Consider the following 22,729-nt stretch of genomic DNA (forward strand, 5'->3'; position numbering starts at 1 on the left):
GGCAAAGACAACATAGTAAGACTAACGCAGTGTGTTTTTGCTTTCGCTCACATTATTGGTCACACTTAACGTGGGCAAAGATCTGCATAAGTAAATAAAAGAGAATATAAAGTTGACATAATTGAAAAGTTTTTTTGGTAATTCAATTAATTTGAATTCGTGTCAGGAAACTCATTAAGGAATAAAATGCTTCTTACCAAGAAATTATTTAATATTCTCAAGACTTTCAATTTTTTTTTTTAAGAGCGGGGTCGTCGTTACAGTTATGGGTACGACAAAATCCACTAATTTTGATCCAAATATGTGTTAAAAATTTTATTTAATATGTATAAATAATTTTAAAATGAGCTAAAATGCGTAAATTGATATTTTAATATGCATCTCTCAGTGGTCCTCAATTCTTAGAGTGTTGGATTAGGAGCAAACAAAGAAACAAATGACCGTTTGCCACCCCCAAAATGGCATTGGACAACATGGGGTATTTGCCAGACAAGGAGTTAAGGAAGCATAGAAAGAAAACTTTGGAACCTTCATTATGCTTTTCTTGCCTAACAAGATCTAGCTCTCTTTAGACAATTTGCTCTCTCTTTTAGCTCCTTGCCACGAGTTTGGCAAAACTCATATAGTAGATATAAATAATTTATTCAGAATTAAGTAAGTAAAATAAAATAAAGTTATATTACATAATTCATAAACAGAAAGTTCTAACTCCTCCTTTATATATACAACAATAATAAATCCAGTATAATTTTACAAGTGGGTCTGGAGACGATAATGTATAATATATAATCATAAAAAATTAATACAGGATTTAATATAAACACACGTTCTTTTATCATTAATAACTATTAGAGGCGTGTCTATGTGGAGCGGTGTGGTGCACTCATGATGCTTCTCGCTGTGTGCCATGCATGTATAGGCAATGCTATATTTTTTAAGACTACTTAAATATGAGCTATATTTTTTAAGACTACTTAAATATGAGTGTTGTTTATCCCGAATTTGGATAATCAATTGAATTTGTAAATGAGGTATAGGATATGTAGTTGAACTTTAATATATTTGGTTGAAGAAAGATAAATATGAATATGTAAATGATAATCTATGTAGCAATCGATGTTTTGTATTGAATGCGTATATTAAATAATATATTGAGTACTTGTTTGATTGAACAAAGCTAAAGAACACACTGAATCCGGACCAAAATCAGAGAATGAGAGAGAGATTTGATATATTTTGCTATTACAATGTTCTAGAACTCAAGAAGCCAACCCTTAAAAGTAGGGTAATGGCCCCTATTTATAATTTTTGCCTTATATGGGCCTCATACAACATAAAACCCTTTTGAATAGAGAAAAATCCTAAAAGGATAAGGTTGGTCGTACGGTCTGACACCCGTACGATTGGCAGTACAATGTGGCAGAACGGTCTTGACGCGTGGCAATTGTATAACGGATTATCCGGACCAACGGCCACGATCAACCTGGTCAACGGCCACGATCAACTCGGCTATGGAGAAACCAGACCAAACAATGTTCTTCGCTTTCTTCGGTTCAAGCATTCCTCCGGTCCCGAAAGAAAGTCTTCATGCTCGTGCTTGCTTCTTTCTTCCCTCGATCTTCGATTGTTTATCATATATCCAATTTTTACCGTATACAAGTGTCAGCATTGAAACTCAAAGAATTCTATGGTACAGTGATTATTGAGTGTACATATACAAGTGAAGTTGGGGGATTCAAATCTCACGTTTATTTATTGGTTTTCCATTCTTCTTCGTTTTTTCTTGAAGTGAACTGGCTTTTAAATCTCATGTTGGCAGGCATGTCTAGTGCCCCTTCTTGTGTTTTAAAAATCAATGGGGTCTGACACACTAAAATCTCTATTCTCCTTTTTTATTTTTATTTTCATTGCAATTTTTTGTATAATTGAACTTAATGTCTATAGTCAATGGTTTCAACTAATCCCAACAATTTTGACACATAAACTAAAATTCACTGAAATTGCAAAAGAATATTAAGTATAAACTTGTTTTTACAAATACAAGAAGTTCATGATAAAAATCTAAAAATTGAACCCGTCAAATATAAATCTTAGAACCACCCCTTCATCGTGTTCAGTGGCGGGATCTAGAATTTATGAGTCGTTGGTGCTTCACTGGTATAAGTTTTACAATGATCATAAACCAAACATGGGTGCTCATGATCATTGACGTTTTTAAATATATTTATGCATACATAGATACAATTTGGCTAATTCACAATGGGTGCTTCAGCTGAACTCCAAACATGCATAGGTCCGCCAATTATGATAGTACACTAATCTTATTGAAATTTCGATTCGGTCTCTAACGTATATTACTACTATCATATGAGAATAAAACAATAGCATGTTAATTAGCATATCTATATTATAAAGGATAGTTAACAAGATTACCTACGTTAAAATGAAAAGGATCTAATTAGCTAAAACAATAAAATAAGTTGCAGCAGACATGGGTTATGTTATGTCATTCAAACTCTTAATGAAATAAAATAAAAAAATTTAAAAATTACGAAAAGGAGACATCATCTTGATACATTGTGATTAGATACAACCACCATCTCGATTTTTTTTATGACAAAGCACTAACCAAAAGAAAACAAAGAGAAACATAATGATTTGATTGTTATCTGATCTAGTACGGGATCATTTGCTTAAACTAACTCAACATTTATCATACCTCCCCACCAAATATTTAATGAGTTTACGTAGTACTGTAAAGAATTTTTAATTATGTCAGTACAACTTAATTGGATATATTTTTATATTCTATGTTTACATATCAAACTTGCTATGAGTATAAAAATTTACATGTTAATACAAATCAACTTATAATTTGTTTTGGTCAAGCTTCTAAAAAACTAAACAAAATTATTGTCTTAATTTTTTTTTTTTTTTTTGTGAGGAGATTTGAGGTATTTGGTAGAAAATGAAATGTGCTTTTGAGGGGAAATTGCAAATTTTTTACGTTTCTATCCAGAGTAAAAAATTATTTTTTCCAAAACAAAAATACCTTATGTAAACATTACATTCACCACTATCTATCACTAAGTTAACCTATATATCTCTCAAATATAAATACTACCCCCACCTCTTCTTCCCTTAGTTTTTATTTGGTTAACTATATTTATATTGCTTAAAATTATTAATATATATTTAATTTTATGTTTTAAATTTAAGTTAAAGTCTTTTATAAATGATATTTTGATATCATTTATCTATTGATAAATAGAAATTTTCGTAACTGACGCTCAAAAATAATTCTTGAAAAGATTCACCAAGCATAATTCATTCATTAAATACGAAAAAAAAAACTTTTAAAATATCCTGGCCAAACGCAACCGCTTATCTCCAACAAATGTTTTTAAAAAAAATCATTTTAATATTTTTTTTAACATAAACAGTTTTTAGAAGTCTGAGCAAATAAGCTCTTAATGTGATGTTTGTAAAAAAAAAACTCATGTAAGGCCGGTGCCCAATGCACAGCCCTCAAAATCAATATAATTACTCTTTTAGTCTCAAAATAAGTGTCATCCTAACAGAAATCATGTTAGAAATCAATAAATATAATGTGAAGTTTATCAAACTAGTCATATCCATTAGATGTTTTTTTAATACTTCTTTAATGCTAAGGATATAATTAGAAACACTTACTAGCTTTATTTCTTGATAATTTTTTTTTTCCACTAAAGTAGATAAATATCCAACCCTAATTAAAAGGGCAAAAAGGTTGACCCCACCCTAATGGTTCTAATCCACTAAAATCTTGTCACATAATACTTTCCCAAACCACCCAAATTAGTACACCATTTAAAACTAATAAACTAGACAGCTGGGACCATCCATGCCTACCATGAACAAGACCACATATAACCCAATAGGTCCAACAATTAATCCCACAAAAAAGCCCAACCTTTAATGCAGAACGTACAAGTCGCCCAATGCAACAGTTGCTCTTTTTGTTCACTGTTTATATACACGTTTTCCGTTGGATAACGACACAATAAATGTCGACGGCGTCACATCCTTCTATAAATTCCTTTCATCACTTCCCACGAGTTGTTTACTTGTTTTATCTTCCTTTTGTCTCTATTTCTAATTTTTTTTTTTTGTTTCCTCCTTAAAATAAAAGAAAAATATTTAATTTGATTTGATTTAACATCTCAACGACTTGTTTAAGGATTTTCGTCTGCATTTTCTCTCGTTTCTGAATATGTGAGAAAAACAGAGCAAAAAAAATTATATTACTCTAAACGTCATTATTACCGGTGGATTTTAGATGATTAATAGCTCCGGTTAATAGTCATTTGAGGTATGGATTTTCCTACGCCGTTTATTTAATGTTGGGTTTTTAAAAGGTGTTAATGAGAAATGAATAAGTGTTTTTTCCGAAAAAGATAAGGTGAAATGATGTTATTTGAATGACACTTGTTCACCCTGTTTAAACGCTACCCTTCGTTGGCTATAAATATATGTTTGTTTCTCAGATTTTACATACCGAAATTCTGAAATACTCTTCTTCTTTCTGCAATAAATAGTAAGCTCGAACTGTGATTCGGTCGATCTTTGAATTTGCTGAAACTGGTGTTTGAAGTACTGCTATACCGTAATCAGTTCTATTATATAGAAGGAAATAATTCTAAACCTCGGGTGCTAGGAGTCTAGGAGGGGATTAAGTTTTTAAGGAAACGCTGTGAATTCAGTGAACTCGAATTTATTCTGCTTCTTCTGCATTATGGTTTTGTTTGTTTAATTTCCAAAAAATTTATAGAAAGATTACATTTAACTCCACTTTATGTGATACTATTGCTATTTAGAGAGCGCCAACTGTTTTTTTTTTTTTTTTTTTTTACCGCTGATTTTTTATCTCGTTTCTGAATATGTAAGAAGAACAGAGCACAGCAGATTATAGCTCTGGACGCCATTTTTACCGGTGAGTTTTAGCTGATTATTAACTCCGGCGAGTAGCGGCCATTTGAGGTATGAATTTTCGCACTCCATTTATTTCACTTTATGTCACTGTTGTATTGCTATTTAGAGAAACAGAGACTGCTTTATTACTGCGCTTTTTTATTTTCCTAACTTAAGTACTTCTTACTTTAGTATTTAGTTTTTGAATATCTAAATTTATTTGAAAAAGTTTGAAGAATCTTACGTTTGAATTCACGTTAAAGGGCAAAAATTGTGTAGTTTGAATATCGTATTCTAAATACAGCCACATAAAAAGTGAAAGGGAGAAGTACTAAATCCTAAAATATTACTTCCTCCGTCTCAAAAAATTATTTTAGTTTAACTTAGCACAAAGTTTAAAAAATAAAAGAAGACTTTTGAAATGTGTGATCTGAAATAAGCTTTAGATATTTGTGTGGCTGTAAATCATCTCATAAAATTAAATTATTTTTAAATATAGAAAGGTGTCAATCTTTTTGAGACAGACTAAAAAATAAAAGAAGACAATTTTTTTGGGATGGAGGGAGTAATGATATTACGTACTCCCTCTGTTTCAATTTATGTGGCATTTTTCGTTTTTCGAGATTCAAACTGCATGAATTTTGATCAACATTTTAAGATGTATTTTTTCACCAAATTGATATGCAAAAAGTTGCAACTTATAGTACTTTTCATGTAGTTTTTAAATATATAATTTTTTATCTTAAAATATTGAGTTAATCTAATTCAATTTAGCTTCAAAATTTGGTCAAATTGACTCGAGAAAAACGAAAAGTGCCATATAAATTGGAACGGAGGGAGTAATTCCTTTTCACCATTTTTATGAGATAATGGTCTCTCTTTTTCTTTGCTTTTTTGATTTTTCATCTGGTGTCCGGTACCCCTCATTGGAGCCTGACTATATCCCGATTTGATACGCATAGGGTCCCCTTTGAGAGGAAGCGCTCCCTATCAAGAATTTTTTTATACTCAGGACTCGAACCCGAAACCTCTGATTAAAGAAGAAACAACTCATCCGTTGCACCACATCCTTTGGCGATGAGATAATGGTCTGAAACAGCTTACATGCATTAATCTATTGAGTTTTTACTACCTCAGGTTAGCGCAACACATATAAATTGCATCACGCAGAAGTCAGGATTATTTACTAAGAAAATTTAAAATTTAAAATATAAAAAAATAACATAAATTATTCGATAAAGAAGGTTTGAATAAACCTCCTTATGCCCCTGGCTCCGTCCCTCTCTTATACTATCAATCAATAGAAAAGTTCACCTGCTAGATTTGAGTATTACGAATTTTTAAAGTTCACCTTAGGCCCCGTTTGGACATGGTTTAAAACCAAGTTTGAAATCATGGGTTCAAATCATGATTTTAAATCATGTTTGGACATGTAATTTGGATATTTTAAGTTATATTTTTTTTTCTTATAGACATAAAAATCACAAATTGTGAAAACTATCAAAATATTCTCAATTCTTATACAATCTTACCAAATGAACAAGTCATAGTTCATAACAAAATTAGCACACTACTAGAAGGCCTTTCTAAAAAATACAACATCAATTAATCAAATTTTAGTTCAATAAAAATAAAAATTTAACATGAATAGTACTGTAACTACTTTTTAATATAATCCTTCCACATAAATTAAAGGTTGGTAGACATAAATAAAGGTTGGTGAAAGTTAATAAGATTGATAAATGATTGATTGGGGTAATTATTAAAAATATATATCAACTTATGAATCTTTTTTTACAAAATATAAATTTATGGATTAAATTTTATATTTAAAAAAATTAAAATCATGATTTCAAACCCCTAATCATATTTTATTTTTATTTTTGAATGATTTGGGTGTTTGAAAACGCATGGCCAAACCCCTAATAAATCTTTTGTGCTTGTTTTGGTTTGATGGTATTATTACGTGTTAGTATTTAGTTTTGTGGTTAGGTTAGTCACTGTCGACAGAGTACGGAATTGTTAAATACAGAAGTTATTGTCTGTTTGTCTATTCAGTGGCCGCTTTCAATGGTCGACAATTACTGTTTATTCATTTGTAAAGCGATTGGTATTCACCAAATCAGCTTCCACGTCTCTTCTTCTACTCTGCTGTTAGTGCTGCTACTGCATGCTGCCACTACTACTTAATTCCTTTTTCCCTCTCTCTTTCTCTTGCCTCTACTTGCTTTAGTTTCTCTCTCGATAGTGCCATGTTGTAGCCAGTAGGTAGGGGAAAACGTGTATGACTAAATTTATAAGTTGATAAAACTAGTTTATACAGTATATGTATTATAATCCTGATATTATAGTCCCGAGGCTAATTTATTCCATCTCGAAAGTGAGATAAATTAATTTCATGTTTGATGGGATAAAGTGGGATATTTCATAATTAAGTTTAGACTTCATTTAATATTTTGTTTGGTAGAAGATATAAATTTATCCTGTCAAACTTGATTCTGAAATATCCATCTTATCCTGTGTACCAAATGACCCAGTGCTTATAAGTTAAGTATTTATATGCTATAATTGCGGATCGATTAGAAAAAATTTGGGGATTGGCCTCCTAACTTCAATGTCCTTATTGGATCGATAGCTTTGAACATCCTCTTTCCACATCACCTTTGATAGATAAAATCATAAGTTAGTCATTTTAATTTATAACTATGTAGTTTATAAACAATTTTGATTTGATATTTTATAAAAAAAATAGCTTTAAGAATATTTTATTTTCTAACATAGGAAAAATACTTATCAATACATTTTACCATACATGCTAACCGTCTATTATCAATTTCAACACATTCATTCAAATATATAATTTATTATTTATAAAATTATGTTTTATCTAAAAATACTTTCAGCATTTAATACTTATTGGCTATTTTTAAACAACTAAATTTAATGGGCTCAAAAAAGAATGGTGATGAATATACATCAGAAACATCTCACATTAGCAGGGTATGAGAAAGGGTTGCACGCCTCCCCAAGGGATGTAATGTAGATAGTCACCCTAATGCAAGCATTAATGGTTGCTTCCCCGGTTCGACCGTAACCTATATTTACACATTAACCAGATCACTTATAAGATAATTAAGAATAAATTTCTAGATTATGCATTACGATTTAACTTGATAAACACAGTAACTACTAATTTGCTATTATCGAGATATTAAACTGGTTTGTTTACTTTGTTTTCGTTGAAACTTTTAAACGTTTTTAATTTTTTTAAACATGTGTGAATGAAAAAATTCAGTCTTTTCGATTTGGAAGATAATTTCAGGAAACTTTCCTCTTAATATATGCTGTCCAATATATATTGTCCTTTTCTCTAGTTTCCTATTTTACTTGACCTGCTATCTTCTTGAACAAGTGAGCATAGTGGTCCGAACTATTACAAATGTCCTTGCACCCAATCATGGTAAAAACTTATTTACATGAAACCAATGATAGTATATATATATATATATATATATATATCTTCTGCATATGTTTTTATCACTTGATTATAATTAATTAATGTGCAATTTCACCTTACGTATTTTGTTAATTATAGTAAAGTAGATTAAGGGTAACACCAGTCACCAGGTGCGGATAAATTTTTACCACCAATTATATTAAAGAGTGTAACTTAATTGTCAATGAAGTGAGATAGTACGTTAATAACTAACTTGTTGAATACTTGAATTATTTATTTTAGTTAATTTTTTAAATACATTTTTTCACGGGATTAATTTGGATTTCATTCCTTTCAAATCCGTCCTTAAATGTCTAAGCGTGGACGGAGTTGCATAAAATCTGGATAGTTTTCACACACCTGAATTTACAAATCTAAAGTTTATCCAACGTTTCTGTTTTAAATAATATTTATTGCTATATAATGTTTTTACCTTAAAAGATTGTGAGTGGAAATAAATGCATATTCTCTCAATATCTCCTAAAATATTCAATCTCACAGTTCTACATTGTCATGAAAGGAAAGTTATATTTTTGTAATTTGAATTTGAAATGGAAGATCTAAATTGATCCTCTCAGCAAAACACACAAAATGAATATCATAGTTTTATATGATTTTTTATTTTTCATTTGCAGTTAGAAAGAAAGGAAAATATACACAGAGTAGAAAAGAGGAACAGAAGAGAAGGGAATTAAAATGTTGACATGTATCACATGTAAGCAAAAAGTAGAAGATGATGGTGGAGAAGGTACTCCCAATACTAAAGATTCTGTCAAAAGCCTGACGGCACAGGTTCTCTACTCCTACACCCTCCCCTACCCTATTCCTGCTAGCACTTTTCATCTTCTGTTTTTTATTGTAACTGTTTAATGGAAAAAGGGTCAAATATACCCTGTACTATCAGAAAGCGATTAAATATATCCTTAATTATATTTTGAATTTAAATATACCCTTTTTCGTTATACTTTGAGTCTAAATATACTTTTGCTCCGTTAAAATTGTCAAAAATGAACATGAGATCTGACGTGACACTGACAACTCGGTGAGATGGATACCACATGGCATGTCACATCACCGCCCAACCTATTTATCCCTCTCTTCCCCTTCTTCTTCCACCACTACCATCTCCTGCCCCTCCATAGCTTTCCCACCATTAGCACCACCATCTCCATTATCCAACAACTAAGATAATAATATGTTTGAATTGTCATAACCAGTACTATGTATGACATAGTAATTGACACATAACACACAATCTTCTGCCTTTAACAATAGGAAAACAGGGGTCCTCTTTTCCTAATAAATTAATGTCAGATCTTACATGACATTAAAAAAAAAAGTTTTACTTCGACATCGATATATTATTATTTATGACAGCTTACTTCGATATCGATCTAAGATTATTTATGACAGCCTAATACGAAGGCAAACAGTGAAATATACATATATCTAGTTGGATTTTACAATTACTTGTCCTTTAGAAGTCACAGACAAAGCTATCTGGATTAGAAATTTGAAAAAAGAATTATAGGTGTGATAGACCCACTAGATCTCATCAATTAAAATCAGCAGCTTTTAATTTGTTGCAGCAATGATTAAGTTTATCACATGAAATGATGGACATGGCCCCTCTAATTAAGTGAAGATTTTGGTATAGGGGGAGGTGATCTAGTCCCTTACATTTATGGTTATCAGCAAGTATGGTGGTGCTAATGGTTGTGTGGTGGTGCTGATGGTGGGAAAGGTTGTAGAGGAGGAGGAGGAGATGGTAGTGGTGGAAAAAGAAGAGGAAGAGAGGGGTAAATGAGTTAGGCGGTGAGGTGGCATGTCATGTGGTGTCTATCGTCGAGTTGTCAATGCCACGTCTGATCTCATGTCCACCTTGGACAATTTTAACGGAGAAAGGGTATATTTGGACCTAAAGTATAACGAAGGGTATATTTAACTCCTTTCTGATAGTACAGGGGTATAACCCTTTTCTGATAGTACAGGGGTATATTTGACCCTTTTCCGTTGTTTAATTATACATAGATAACCCTTAAACTTGTCAAGATATTACATTTAGGCATCCGAACTAAGTCCTGTTCCAATTGAACATCTCAACTCCTAATAAAGTGTTTCAGTTAGACACTTTCGATTCAAATTTTGGAAAAAAAATTGTGTGTGTTTCATTCGTCAATTAGGTTGTTAAGTTATCAGATAAAATATGTCATCTCTTTTAATTGAACGCATCAACCTTAAGTAGGAAATGCTTGGGGTTTTACGACTTATTGAGGTGAATTGTGTTTAATTAATTGAGATGACATTTTTTATTTAGTTAACTTAACTACCTAGCAAACAAATGAAAACACATTTCAAAATTTAAACCGAAAGTGTTTAATTGGAATACTTTATTAGAAGTTGAGGTGTTCAATATAAGAGGTAAGGTCTATCGAAAATAGCCTCTTTACCTCATAAAGGTAGAGTTAGTCTGCATATATTCTATCCTCCCCAGACTCACTTGTGAGATTACACTGGGTATGTTGTTGTTATTGTGTTCAATTGGAACAAATCTTAATTCAGGTGTCTAAATGGAATATTCTGGCAAATTTAAAGAGCTACCTATGCATTAAACCTTGTTAATCGATGTCCGGTTAGCTTGGCACCTTGACTATTTTATTGGGCAATAGTATTCGACAAGATTTAGACGAATGAATAGAATTTATATTTTTGTAAACCTTCACAGTAATTTAAACCATGGTCTCTATTGATTTCACCACCTTTAGTGACACTAGGTGGTAGAGTTTTTGTCGGCCTAAAATGTGGTACGAGTTTGATGTGTTCTCTCCCTTATTCTCTTGCCTAATAAGAAATCTGTTTTTATATCCAGTGGATCCGCATAAGTCATGTGAATAAAGGTAAAATGAGAATGCGCAGATTAAGAGCCCGTTTGGCTTAGCTTATAAGTTCTGAAAATAGCTTATAAGTAATTTTGTGCTTAAAATAAGTCCAAAAAAATAAGTTGCCCCGTTTGGTTTAGCTTAAAAAAAATAGCTTATAAGCTGTTTGCCCTTCATTTGGGGTGGTCTTTAATTTTTGCCCTTCAAATTGGTGGTCTTTAAGTATTGCCCTTCGCCTAACACCCTGAGGTTGTGGGTTCGAACCCCAACTCAGTTAAAAAAAAAACGCAAGCCAAAATTTCGCTAGGCCAGAATTTTTGCAAATCTGCCCATGTGAATGCTGCCTTAAGGCAAAATTTGGGCCTTCGGGCAGAATTTCTGCCTGAAGGGCAAATTTTAAAGACCACCATTTTGAGGGGTAAAAATTAAAGACTACCTCCAGCGAAGGGCAATCCTGCAAATTGCCCAGCTATTTTCAACTTATAAGCTGTTTTTTTTTAAGCCCATCCAAACAGGCTCTAAATAGCTATTGAATATAAAAATGCCATTATTCCTTTTTAGATAGATTTAAAAGTTCAAAGTGTAGCATAAAATGAGTATGAGCCTTTTTGGATGGGCTTATGCCTATAAGCTGCAAACAGCTTATAAGCTAAAAAAAAAATAAGTTGGGGTAGTCTAACTTATTTTTTTTGGCTTATAAGCTGTTTTCAGCTTATAAGCTGTTTTAGATAAGGTAAGTCAAATGGGCCAATTATTTTTTTGAGTTTATTTTAAGCACAAAATGACTTTAAGCTGGCCAGCGAAACATTCAAAAAAACTGAAAACAACTTATAAGCAACTTATAATCAACTTATAAGCCAATCCAAACGGGCTCTATGTTTGTAGGGATTAACTTAATTAGTTGTTGCAACTTGATGTATTATTTAAATGTAAAGTTCCGTTCTCACAAAAGCTCTTATCTCCCGTAACTTAAGATTTGAAATCCTACTGAAGAAAATGTATAGTCCACTTCTGTTGGAGTACAAATCAACAAAAAAAAAAAAATAAAAAAAAAAAATAAGATGACGGTATGTGATACAATATGACTACATTGCTTCATTGGTATTCTCAGTTTGACAGGGAAATGCTGTTAGCTATTCCCTCCGTCTCAATTTATGTGATATAATTTGATTATGCACAAAGTTTAACAAAAAAAGGAAGAATTTTGAAACTTGTGATCTAAAACAAGCCTTAAATATTTGTGGCTGTAAATCATTTCATTAAGGGTAAAATGGAATGTTTTAAGTGAAATTATTTCTAAATATAGAAATGTATTCTTTTTTTTGGAACAGACAAAAAGGAAAGGTATCACATAAATTTAGACGAGGGAGTATAAGCTTTTTGTTGGTTAATTTGATGGCATGTGCAGCAAGTGTCTATTTACATCTAAATCTTGATATACCTGAAAGTAAACAACAAGGGGTGGTGGCGCAGTTGGCTAGCGCGTAGGTCTCATAGCTTCTGAGTTATCCTGAGGTCGAGAGTTCGAGCCTCTCTCACCCCATAAAACGTTGTCTTTTTCTTATTTTTAATACCGTTTGTTTTTTTCTTCATTAGCCATAGTTATTGAATTCAGGATTACTTCTGTAATGTTGAAAATATATTCTACTTCGATCACAACATCTTTGTTGCTCATTCGAGTTGATGGCATAAGTATAAGGTACAATTTTCTTGTGACATTAGTGTAATCTAAGTTTAAGTAGATGCTTATAAGAGATATTGTTCAACTGTGTGATTCAAGAACCTTTTTCCTACATGGATTTGACCAAATTTTGGCCATGGGATTTGCTACCTGTCCCTTACTGTCACAAGAACCTTAGGATATGATATCTCTAGTTCGTCATCTTATCAAGACCCATCTTCCTAATTATTTAATAATTGTAGTATCCTGATCAGCTTGAGCACAATTTGATTGAGTACGTTAGTTATACTAGCATAAGGACCGAGAAAATCTGCACCAAGGTTTAAGTTGATGAAAAGAAATCATTTGTTTCTTATTTCTGTTAGAATTTAACCTTTGAACTTTCACTCACTTCATTCTCCGCTAGATCACACCCTTCTGGCACCCATTTTCCTCATTTGACTGTTAGAGACCTACTGCTCAGTACTCTATATGTTATTATGAAACTTCTGTTTTAATCATTTGCAGATAAGGGACATAGCATTGAAGGTCTCTGGTGCTTATAGGTGCAAGCCAAGTAATGCCAACAACAGTTACAACAAAGGGCATGGACCATATCCATATCGAGATTTTGATGCTATCTCAGGGGGAGTTTTATACAATTACCAAACAGGAAGTTCAAATTCTACTCCAGGTTGGGATTTTACGAGTACTGGTAATCTCCAAACACCAGCTACAACTGATTCTAGATTAAGTGATGTGATGCTGGAAGATGAAGAGGAGACTAAAGAATGGACAGCACAAGTGGAGCCTGGAATTCAGATTTCTTTTGGTTCTCTTCCTCATGGTGGAAATGATCTTAAAAGAATCAGATTTAGGTATCCATTCATCGTCTCTTACTCCCCCGCTTTCATTTTATATGGCAGTGTTTGACAAGGTGCGGAATTTAAGAAAAAACGGAAGATCTTAAGCACATATCTGAAGTAACCTTAGAACTTGTGGTCTTCAATAAGCTATGACATTTCTATAGCTATAAGAACATGTCCTTAAGAGTAAAATTGCAAGTTTAGAGTTGGACAACTTTCAAATACTGAAAAGCATAGATCAAAAATTAAATAGTGTCCTATAAGATTGAACAGAGAGAATATCATTTTATATTAGTAAACTAAAGAACATGGGAAACATGATATGGAAGGAAACAATCTTCCCTGAATAATGTTGATAAATGGGTAACAGAGATTCATATTATCAAATCCCAGCTAGCTTCGAATAGAAGTGTAGTTGTTGTTCTTTGTTGAAACAATACGTTATTGTTTGACATTAATTTGACTTGTTATTTTAATTTGAAGTCGGGACGTGTTCAACAAATGGCAAGCTCAAAGATGGTGGGGTGAGAATTATGACAGAATTATGGAGCTTTACAATGTTCAGAGATTCAATAAGCAAGCTCTTCACACACCCTCACAGTCTGAGGATGGGGTATGGCTGCTTCACCTTCTTGTAATTTATCTGTTTAGCTAAAACTATACTCATGAACAGCCATAGTTTATCGGTGCATCTACTTTTCGTAGAAAGTAGGTGTTAGTTTTACTTAAGTCTTAGTTCAATTGTTAAAAGTGGACTGTTAAAGAAGAAGGTCATATTAAAAACTATCAACTTACTAAGTGAATTTTATCATTGACTGCTGTGTTCCTTCTACCTTAAACTGAATACAACTCGAGTTGTTAAACTTGTAGTGAAGGTTCTTGGCACTGGACTCGTTGTGCCTTTGAAAATATGGGTTTTGAATTTGAAATTTGCTTAAAGTCTATTGGTTTTGTTGAGTATATATCTATGTTCTATATCGAAGATACTTGGTTCAATTGAGCTCCTTGAGTAATGACTACATTCGCCTCCGGCAGTACCTCCATTACTTTCTCAATTAGCTACTGAAACTTGGAATATTCAACAAAGATCAAATACACATAGTTATACTTGTAATATAACTTATCATAACGCGCAAGTAACTGAAATTTAAGGTATTTTTCTGCAGAGAGATTCAAATTATTCTTCAAGGCCTGTATCTGCAAGGGATTTCCAACAATATAATGCTGGCTTAGGTGCTCATGCACCTGGTTTCCCAAAGGGTAGTGAGGCATCAAGAACGACAACCTCCTCCAGAGACGAGACTTTAGTTTCTGTAAGTAATGCAAGTGACATGGAGTCAGAATGGATAGAGCAAGATGAACCTGGAGTGTGTATAACCATCAGACAATTAGCTGATGGCACTAGAGAGCTACGCCGCGTCAGATTCAGGTATTTCAAGTTCTGCTCTTTTTCATTCTGTCGTGCCACATTAGTTCAACTGAACATGAGATTTAGCATAGGAAACCTGGAGTAAACATTTCTTTGCTCAGTCCTTTCTACTGCCAAATATTTAAAAAAAAAAAAAAACAAGAATTATTTTTGTGATTCATCTCTATCATATCTATGTTAGTTTTTTGTAATCTGTTTCTAAGCTTTTCCTGAGTTTATTGCTTAAACGGATACTGGACTTTTGGAATAGGGGGTTACTGGACTTTTGGAATAGGTGAACAGAGTTACTTCTGTATCCTTTTTATCAGAAAAGTTACTTATCTTTTGCTATTTCACTCATAAGGTCACTTTAGCCGGATGGTGATATATCCAGCTACCTTATACTGACGTCTTCTATAATCTGTTTCAAGTTTTCCCTATACTATGTTTTACTATGGACCAACTCGGTTAAGTCAGTTTCTGCCTGCTTTTCATTTAACTTCCATTTTTTAAAGTGAATAATAGGATGCTCAATTTACCTCTTTTTCATTTTTATGCGTGGTATGATGGAAGTCATTTTGGCCACTTTGTTTCAGAGAGTCTGGACAAGTTTACGTGTTAATAGTGCAAGTTTTGGGATTTCTTCAAAGATGCTTACTCAAATTTGTGTAGAACCTTCATCTAAGCCATTGCAATTTCGACTGGTATTTCTCTAACTTTTCTTTGTTTATTCAGCCGTGAAAAATTTGGGGAGGCGAACGCGAAACAGTGGTGGGAGAAGAACTGGGAGAGAATACAAGAACAATATCTTTAGATCATGTATTCCATATTAAATTATCAGTATTTTCCACAACATATCAGGATATTCAAACCGGAATATTTCGCCATCCTCGAGGCAAAGTTAAAATCACCTTGGATGATATGACAGGCGATAGGCTGACAAAGGTGGACTTGGGATTTGAACTTTGTGAGTTCTGAATTTTAGAATAGCAACATCAGGTGTTAGTAACTGGGTTCAGAGCTAAATTTTGGTACACATTTAGTGGATTTACGTAACTTTCTAGCTCCGCCCATGCAAGGTGAGTTCAGTGGTAAAAGAGATGAACATGTTTAATGTACATAGTCTTCAGTGGGGAATGGTTCCATTCCACGGAAAAACCCAGTTTTTTCATGACATTTTTTGATCTCTAATTATGCGTCTTTGCCAAATCCTTTTGGGGCTTATCTCAGTTTCTTACTTTTATGCCTTCATGGATCTCATAATTTCAAATTTTCTAAGGTATTGATACGAAACGAATCTACATAGAATGAAATAAATGTTTGAGGATTCATGTAAAATTATAGATGACCTTAACTAATTTGGAATTAAGGCATAGTTGTTCCCTTTTTCCTAAGTGCCAAAGTATGCTGCACTTTGGATGATTTCAGTTACGATTCTTGCCACCCCAGAGCCAAATGTCTTAATGGATTCTCCACATAAATGCGAGGCTTTTGTCTGCAACCGGAAGCCTTGGAGGGGACATATTTTAGTATTAATCTTTTACTGGTTTAATATACTGTGAGTCTGCAACTTGCACCACTTTTCTTACTTGAACCAGCGGAGCTTCAAGCTAAAAAGTTACAAGCATGTAGACTCCATGCACTAAGCATCAAAACTATCTAAATGATAGACTGACTACAACCAATACATCAAATTATTAGTGAAACTGTCGATGGCACATCATATTGCAGATGAACACCAATTAAAATTTTCAACAAAAATGTAATCCAAAATATATTTATTAGTCCATGGAGGAAAAGCAGTATTCATTTCGTTTGACATTCAACTATACTCGATATTACAACATCGAAAGTTGCAGCACATATCAACATAAAGTGCTACTCAACAGGGCAAAGAAGCCTATGTAAATACACGGGTATATATGCTCAGTTTGACATCCAGCAAGCACCAACCCTATCGCGAGGAATCAGTCGTAGTTCAGAGCCATGTTTAAGAAAGACATTACCTGAAAAGCCATTTGAGTGGATATAAAATTAGAAAACCAGATACTCAAACTGGATAACAGAAAGGGTTAGCAGCATCTCAGCACCCGTCAGAATTAAAATCAATTTCCGGATTAATGCAGTAAAGAGATGGAATTTAAGAAGTTCTACTTCACAAGTGCATGCACTTGTAGTTATAGGTGATATGCACTGCACTGTTAGAAACATGTAAAGATAAAGTCACCCGAGTAAGCAAATGAGAACCATGGTCTGAGAACATAAGGTTCATAGGCCTTTTTAAGCAAGATTACTTGGTAACTAGGCAGGACGACTGTTGGAAGTTGAGTTTTTCTCTTCAATAGTCAATTAAACTTGTCTCCACTTACCAGTAACTCATAAGACTGTGGTGTGGTCCACGTTTTGACTTCACGGACAATCAAGATACTTTTTTTTTTTTTTTTGGAGGTAAGACAATCAAAATACATCATAGTAGAAATACGCAAAGGGGGGAAAGGAAAAGCAAAAACAGAACCTACCAAGTCTTAAAGTAAATGCAAACACAAAACATGACTAGACCTAAACAACTCAGGCATAGAACTCTTCCAAATGACAATTTGGACTTTTAAATTCAGATTCCCCTTGCACTCGTAATATTCCACAAAACTCCTATACAGAATATTTGCATGTTACACAAATCAACCTCAGAATTTATATGCATTTTCTGTGTACTTCTCAACCTCTGTAGGTGTGTCAAGTATGACTAGGCAACCTAAGAGTAAAGGTTGTTTAGTTGGCAAAGACTGGCAAATCGTCACCAATATTTCCAAAAAGTAAAACAACATTCTGGAGGTGTAGAGAGGCAAGATGTAGAGCCTGTAGATGGGAAAGGACTAGAAATAGAAAGATCTGATTTTGCCTTCTGAAAGTTTCTAAAAGAAGGCGGTTGATGTCAGATTCCTGACTTGGTGGAGAGAAAACTGGAGGACTGCACAACTGGAATGGACATCAATTGTTCTGCAAAGATTTGCATAACTTGAGGCTGTTAGACTGATGGAGAAAGAAGAATCTTTTCCACCAATTTATGCACTGTGGAAGTCAAAAAGACAAACTTCCCCAAGTGGATCAAGGTGCTATCAATCGTCAATCAACAGGAAAAGTAATGTCGTTGCAATTTAATGATGGAGCCTCTTGATAAATATTACTATAAAGAGAAAACAGGAAAAAAGAATAGGTACCACACATATCCGTTCATAAGCTCAGATCCAGAAAGTAACTACAGAACTTGAAGAAACAAGAACTAAGATCTTGGGCAGATAAACACCAAACAGTGGCAAAGAGGGAGTAGTAGATTTATATCTGGGAAACCTGGAACGTAATCTGGGTTCTCACACTAGCATTAAAAAAGTCATGTCATGAATCAAAGCCACCCTTTTCTAGCTGTGAAGTGTTAAATTTAAGGTCTAGTATGCATCTGCAAGCATCCTTCACAGATCAGAATCCTTTCTTTTTGATCTTATATATCTTAAGGTCACACTCATACCAGACATTGAATTAAGTATAAATTCAAGTCAGAAGGCACGAAGCTCACTTAGATAACTACCCATAGAACAGTTAAAGAGTGTGCAAAAAACTTGGGAAACAAACAGATCATAGTCTAAGAAAGGGGTTCAAGAAGACAACTTCATAATGAGAAGCTTACTCTAGCACTTCACATTATAAACATAGATTATTCGAATTGACTATTGATTCTTGACTATTTTCTACTCTCTGTCACTTTCATCAACACTCTGAAAATTAACTCAGTAACGACTCATTGATTGTCTAAACTTCTTATATATATATTTTTTTTGAGGAAGAAATTAGCTAAACTTCTTATATATATTCGGTCAATAATATACTATAGAGCTCAATCCATGAGTATATGACATTATTTAATGCACTAAATTTCGCTCACACATAGGAGAATATATTAACTCCCAATTCACAGATTGTTTATCATCCATAAAACAAATAAACCATCACAGGCCAAGTGCATAAAGGAAGTAACTTTTAAAAAGTTCATGTAAAGTGTAAAGTTACCAGCACTTTGTTGAGGATTAATCCCCACTCCATCTGCAAATAAGGTAAAAAGGAAAGAGAATTAGTGTCAAAACATGACATACATTTAGTAAGCCCATGCTTTTTTTTTTTCTAATTATACTGGCAATAAGTAAGAAAATAAATTCCAAATTGCTTTTGAATCCTATTTCTCATTAGACTAATAAATAGAAAACCATAGTAAAAAATAAACCCCATATACTATTATCTTCACAGCACATAAGGAGGATATCTTTATTTTCCCAATCGAAATAATCAATCTTCTAAACATGAACTCTTTGCTTTCTCTGAGGTGATTAACAAACTCACAATAATCCTCTACAGGGTTATAGGTGAAACTACCAGGCGCCTGGATCAAAATACAAGTTTTACAAGTTTTGTTACTGCTCTTGATTTGATTCAAGCAACAACAACAGGTACATATATATATTCGAAGTTAGTAGGTAGACGAGTGGTCTCCTTATTAGTAGTATTAGTTAGTAACCGCGTAGTTTTTTTTCTTCAAGGTGTATTACTATTTGTTGTCACATTTGCTTTTTATCTTTCTATTTTGTTGTCATAGTTTTCATGATACCATGCTTCACATCCTTGTCTTTTCTTTCGAGCTGAGGTCTATCGGAAATAACCTCTTTACCCTACAAAGGCAGGGGTAAGGTCTACGTACATCCTACCTCCCCATACCTCACTTGTGGGACTACACTGGGTATGTTGTTGTTGTTTGTATATATTTGAAGTTTTCTCACAAGTCTAAAACCTATCCTCAATTAGTAGCTATCACCTATATGGATTTGTTTTCGTATGTATCGTATCTTTAGCTAAGTTTGCATTAATACAAGCAAATTCTTATCATTCTTTCTTAACCTAAACAAACAAAATAACTAATTCAACAGATAAAGAAGTTAACCACAAGTAATCAAGGGTTTAAAACTGTAAATATACCATTAGTGATAATGGCACTAGTTTGTGGAGGCACTTTGAATTCCTCCGCAGCAAATTTGAGAACAGCCGTAAACGGAGCAGCTTCCGGAACACTAAAACTGATTTAAAAAAACACACAAATAATAAGTACAAAGACAAACAAGAATTTCAGAAATCAAAATAACAGCTTCGATTTCGAGAGTCAAACTTTTTTATTTTGACCGTGAATTCGGACCTACAATCTTTTAAGTTTATTAAATATATTACATATTGAGAAGCTACTATAAGTCACAATAATTAACAATTTAAAATATTTAAAGGACATACGAACAAATCAAGGTCAAAGATTTTCCTGTTTGACTCTCTACATCCAAGTTGTATCACATAAATTGGGACAGTGGAACTTAGGAGCTACATAAAAAATTTACTATAAGTCACAATAATTAACAATTTAGAATATTTAAAGTGCATATAAATAAATCGCAATAAAAAAATTCTTTGTTTTGACTCTCGAAATCCAAATTGTATCACATAAATTGGAACAGAAGAAGTTACATAAAAAATTACTATAAGTCACAATAATTAACAATTTAAAATATTCAAAGGGTATGCGAATAAATCACGATCAAAGATTTTCTTGTTGGACTCTCGAAATCCAAATAGTATCACATAAATTGAGACATTTGGACAGAGGGAGCTACATAAAAAATACTATCAGTCACAATAATTAACAATTTAAAATATTTAAAGGGCATATAAATAATCGCGATCGAAAATATTAAATTCGTAATTGTATCACATAAATTGAGATAAGTTGGATGAGTAATACATACACTTTGAATGGCAATTTTGGGTCGGAAGTAAGAGTGACTTTGAACGAAACTTTTCCTCCACCGGTCGCCATTTTTTATTTGCGACGGGTAAAAGCGTTACGGAATTGGATTTATAGGCGTAAAGATTAAGCAAAGTACAGCACAGCGTACCACGCTGTTGTTATTGTGTTTTTAAATTCTAATCTAACTACCAAAAGGATAATTTAGTTTTTTTTTTTTTTTAATCTCAGAGTTGGACCTGGTAAGGCAGGCCTAACCGATATTTATAATTTACGTGGCACTTTTCGGATTTTGAAAGTTAAATAATTTAATTTTGAGCGTAAAATCGAGTATGAAATTTTTAAGTTTTTAAAATTAATATATTTGAAAACTACGTAAAAAGTTTTATATAATTGACAATTCAAAATATTTAGAGATATATGAAAATACGGTCAAAGAAAAACTTGTTTGAATCTCGAAATCTAAAAGGTGCCACGTAATTGGGATGGAGGGAGTATATATTAGTATCTGGACACGTGTATCTGTTATTAATAATTACTGCATCTGTCTCAATTTATGTGATACTTTTCACTTCTCGGGATTCAAACTAAATGAACTTTGACAAACATTTTAAGATGTAGTTTTTTCACCAAATTGATACGAGAAAAGTTAGCAACCTATCACACTTTTCATGTAGTTTTTAAATTTATAAATTTTAATCGTTAAATATTGAATTAATCCAATTCAATTTAGTTTTAAAGTTTAATCAAATTGAATTTTGGAAAACGATAAAGGAATCACAAAAATTGGGATTTTGGAGGGAGTATAAATTGATAATATTTAAAAATAATATATTGTTAACCTTGTATATATTTTAATAATGTTTTCTTGAATTATGAATTAAATATTAATGTTTAGACAAAGTTAAAATCGCCTTATATTCCTAACACCTCTTAGAATAATATCTTGTTGCCTTATATATAGAGATAATTGTCAAAAACACATCTGAATTATCATTTTTTGTGAGGTTTCTATCTGAATTATCAGTTATGCGAGTTTTGTACCTGAACTATCATCAACTATATATCAAAGCACAACTCAACTATTAGTTGTTAAGTTTTCTTGCCTGAACTATTATCAACTATTTATCAAACATATATTTTTCTCTTGAAGAGCTTGTTGAATTCTTGAGGATACACATATACGGTGAAATATCCTCAGGATAGTATTATAGACACACCTCAAGCTAGAAGAATCTCCATAATTTCCAACAATTAGGCATTTGTATGCTTTTAGCTTATCACTCGTGATTTTCATTTTACACGACTCTCTGATGATCTTTATGGATTTTATGGAATTTTCTAATTACAAAGATACGATCCTACACTCCAAATGATTTCCTCTCAACTTTGAAAACCATAATTTGTGTCAACATTCTGGCCATTACAAATACATAAAACAGCTCTATATCTTAGTCTTTTTCCATCACTGTCGTTGCTTATTGTGGTATACTAGCTAAAATGTCCCTTCTTCCACCTATCAAATCACAATTGCCTTCTTAGATTAAAATAATGTCTTTCGTTTTAAACAAATTATGAAATGCCCTATAACTGATCCATCTGAATTTATTTATCCGATAATTTTTGGGGCTAAATTTTAA

The 22,729-nt window shown here is 32.7% G+C and overlaps 2 protein-coding genes and 1 non-coding gene across 4 annotated transcripts; 2 read left to right on the forward strand and 1 right to left on the reverse strand.

Annotated features, from left to right (window-relative positions):
- Positions 1-4,080: 4,080 nt before the first annotated feature.
- LOC132604248 (protein BREVIS RADIX-like) lies at positions 4,081-16,475 on the forward strand. 2 transcript variants are annotated; one of them, XM_060317671.1, is made up of 7 exons: positions 4,081-4,351; positions 4,927-5,019; positions 9,082-9,238; positions 13,514-13,863; positions 14,335-14,464; positions 15,018-15,280; positions 15,995-16,475. In XM_060317671.1, exons 3-7 carry the CDS (start codon positions 9,143-9,145, stop codon positions 16,071-16,073), a joined length of 918 nt encoding a protein of 305 aa, XP_060173654.1. In that variant the 5' UTR covers positions 4,081-4,351; positions 4,927-5,019; positions 9,082-9,142; the 3' UTR covers positions 16,074-16,475. The 2 variants fall into 2 exon arrangements, with proteins under 2 accessions (XP_060173654.1, XP_060173653.1); XM_060317670.1 differs by having other exon boundaries at positions 4,930-5,019.
- On the forward strand, positions 12,784-12,868 carry TRNAM-CAU (transfer RNA methionine (anticodon CAU)). Its single transcript is given in 2 exon segments — positions 12,784-12,821; positions 12,833-12,868. It is a non-coding gene; the product is annotated as a tRNA-Met (tRNA).
- A 547-nt stretch (positions 16,476-17,022) lies between the features above and the next one.
- On the reverse strand, positions 17,023-21,250 carry LOC132604249 (ubiquitin-fold modifier 1-like). Its single transcript, XM_060317672.1, has 4 exons — positions 21,091-21,250; positions 20,279-20,376; positions 19,322-19,354; positions 17,023-17,265 (listed from the first exon to the last, which is right to left on the reverse strand). Exons 1-4 carry the CDS (start codon positions 21,159-21,161, stop codon positions 17,186-17,188), a joined length of 282 nt encoding a protein of 93 aa, XP_060173655.1. The 5' UTR covers positions 21,162-21,250; the 3' UTR covers positions 17,023-17,185.
- Positions 21,251-22,729: the final 1,479 nt, after the last annotated feature.

Source organism: Lycium barbarum, chromosome 7, assembly GCF_019175385.1.
Source record: "Lycium barbarum isolate Lr01 chromosome 7, ASM1917538v2, whole genome shotgun sequence".
NCBI classification, from domain to species: Eukaryota; Viridiplantae; Streptophyta; class Magnoliopsida; order Solanales; family Solanaceae; genus Lycium; species Lycium barbarum.

Excerpts from the sequence above, each read along its gene's own strand:
- LOC132604248 (XM_060317671.1), top strand. The coding sequence starts at position 9,143 with ATGTTGACATGTATCACATGTAAGCAAAAAGTAGAAGATGATGGTGGA. Across the intron at positions 13,864-14,334 it reads CTTAAAAGAATCAGATTTAG|TCGGGACGTGTTCAACAAAT; the intron begins GTATCCATTCAT and ends TTTAATTTGAAG. Across the intron at positions 15,281-15,994 it reads CTACGCCGCGTCAGATTCAG|CCGTGAAAAATTTGGGGAGG; the intron begins GTATTTCAAGTT and ends TTGTTTATTCAG.
- LOC132604249 (XM_060317672.1), bottom strand. The coding sequence starts at position 21,161 with ATGGCGACCGGTGGAGGAAAAGTTTCGTTCAAAGTCACTCTTACTTCC. Across the intron at positions 19,355-20,278 it reads TAGTGCCATTATCACTAATG|ATGGAGTGGGGATTAATCCT; the intron begins GTATATTTACAG and ends CCTTATTTGCAG. Across the intron at positions 17,266-19,321 it reads TAATCCTCAACAAAGTGCTG|GTAATGTCTTTCTTAAACAT; the intron begins GTAACTTTACAC and ends ATGGCTTTTCAG.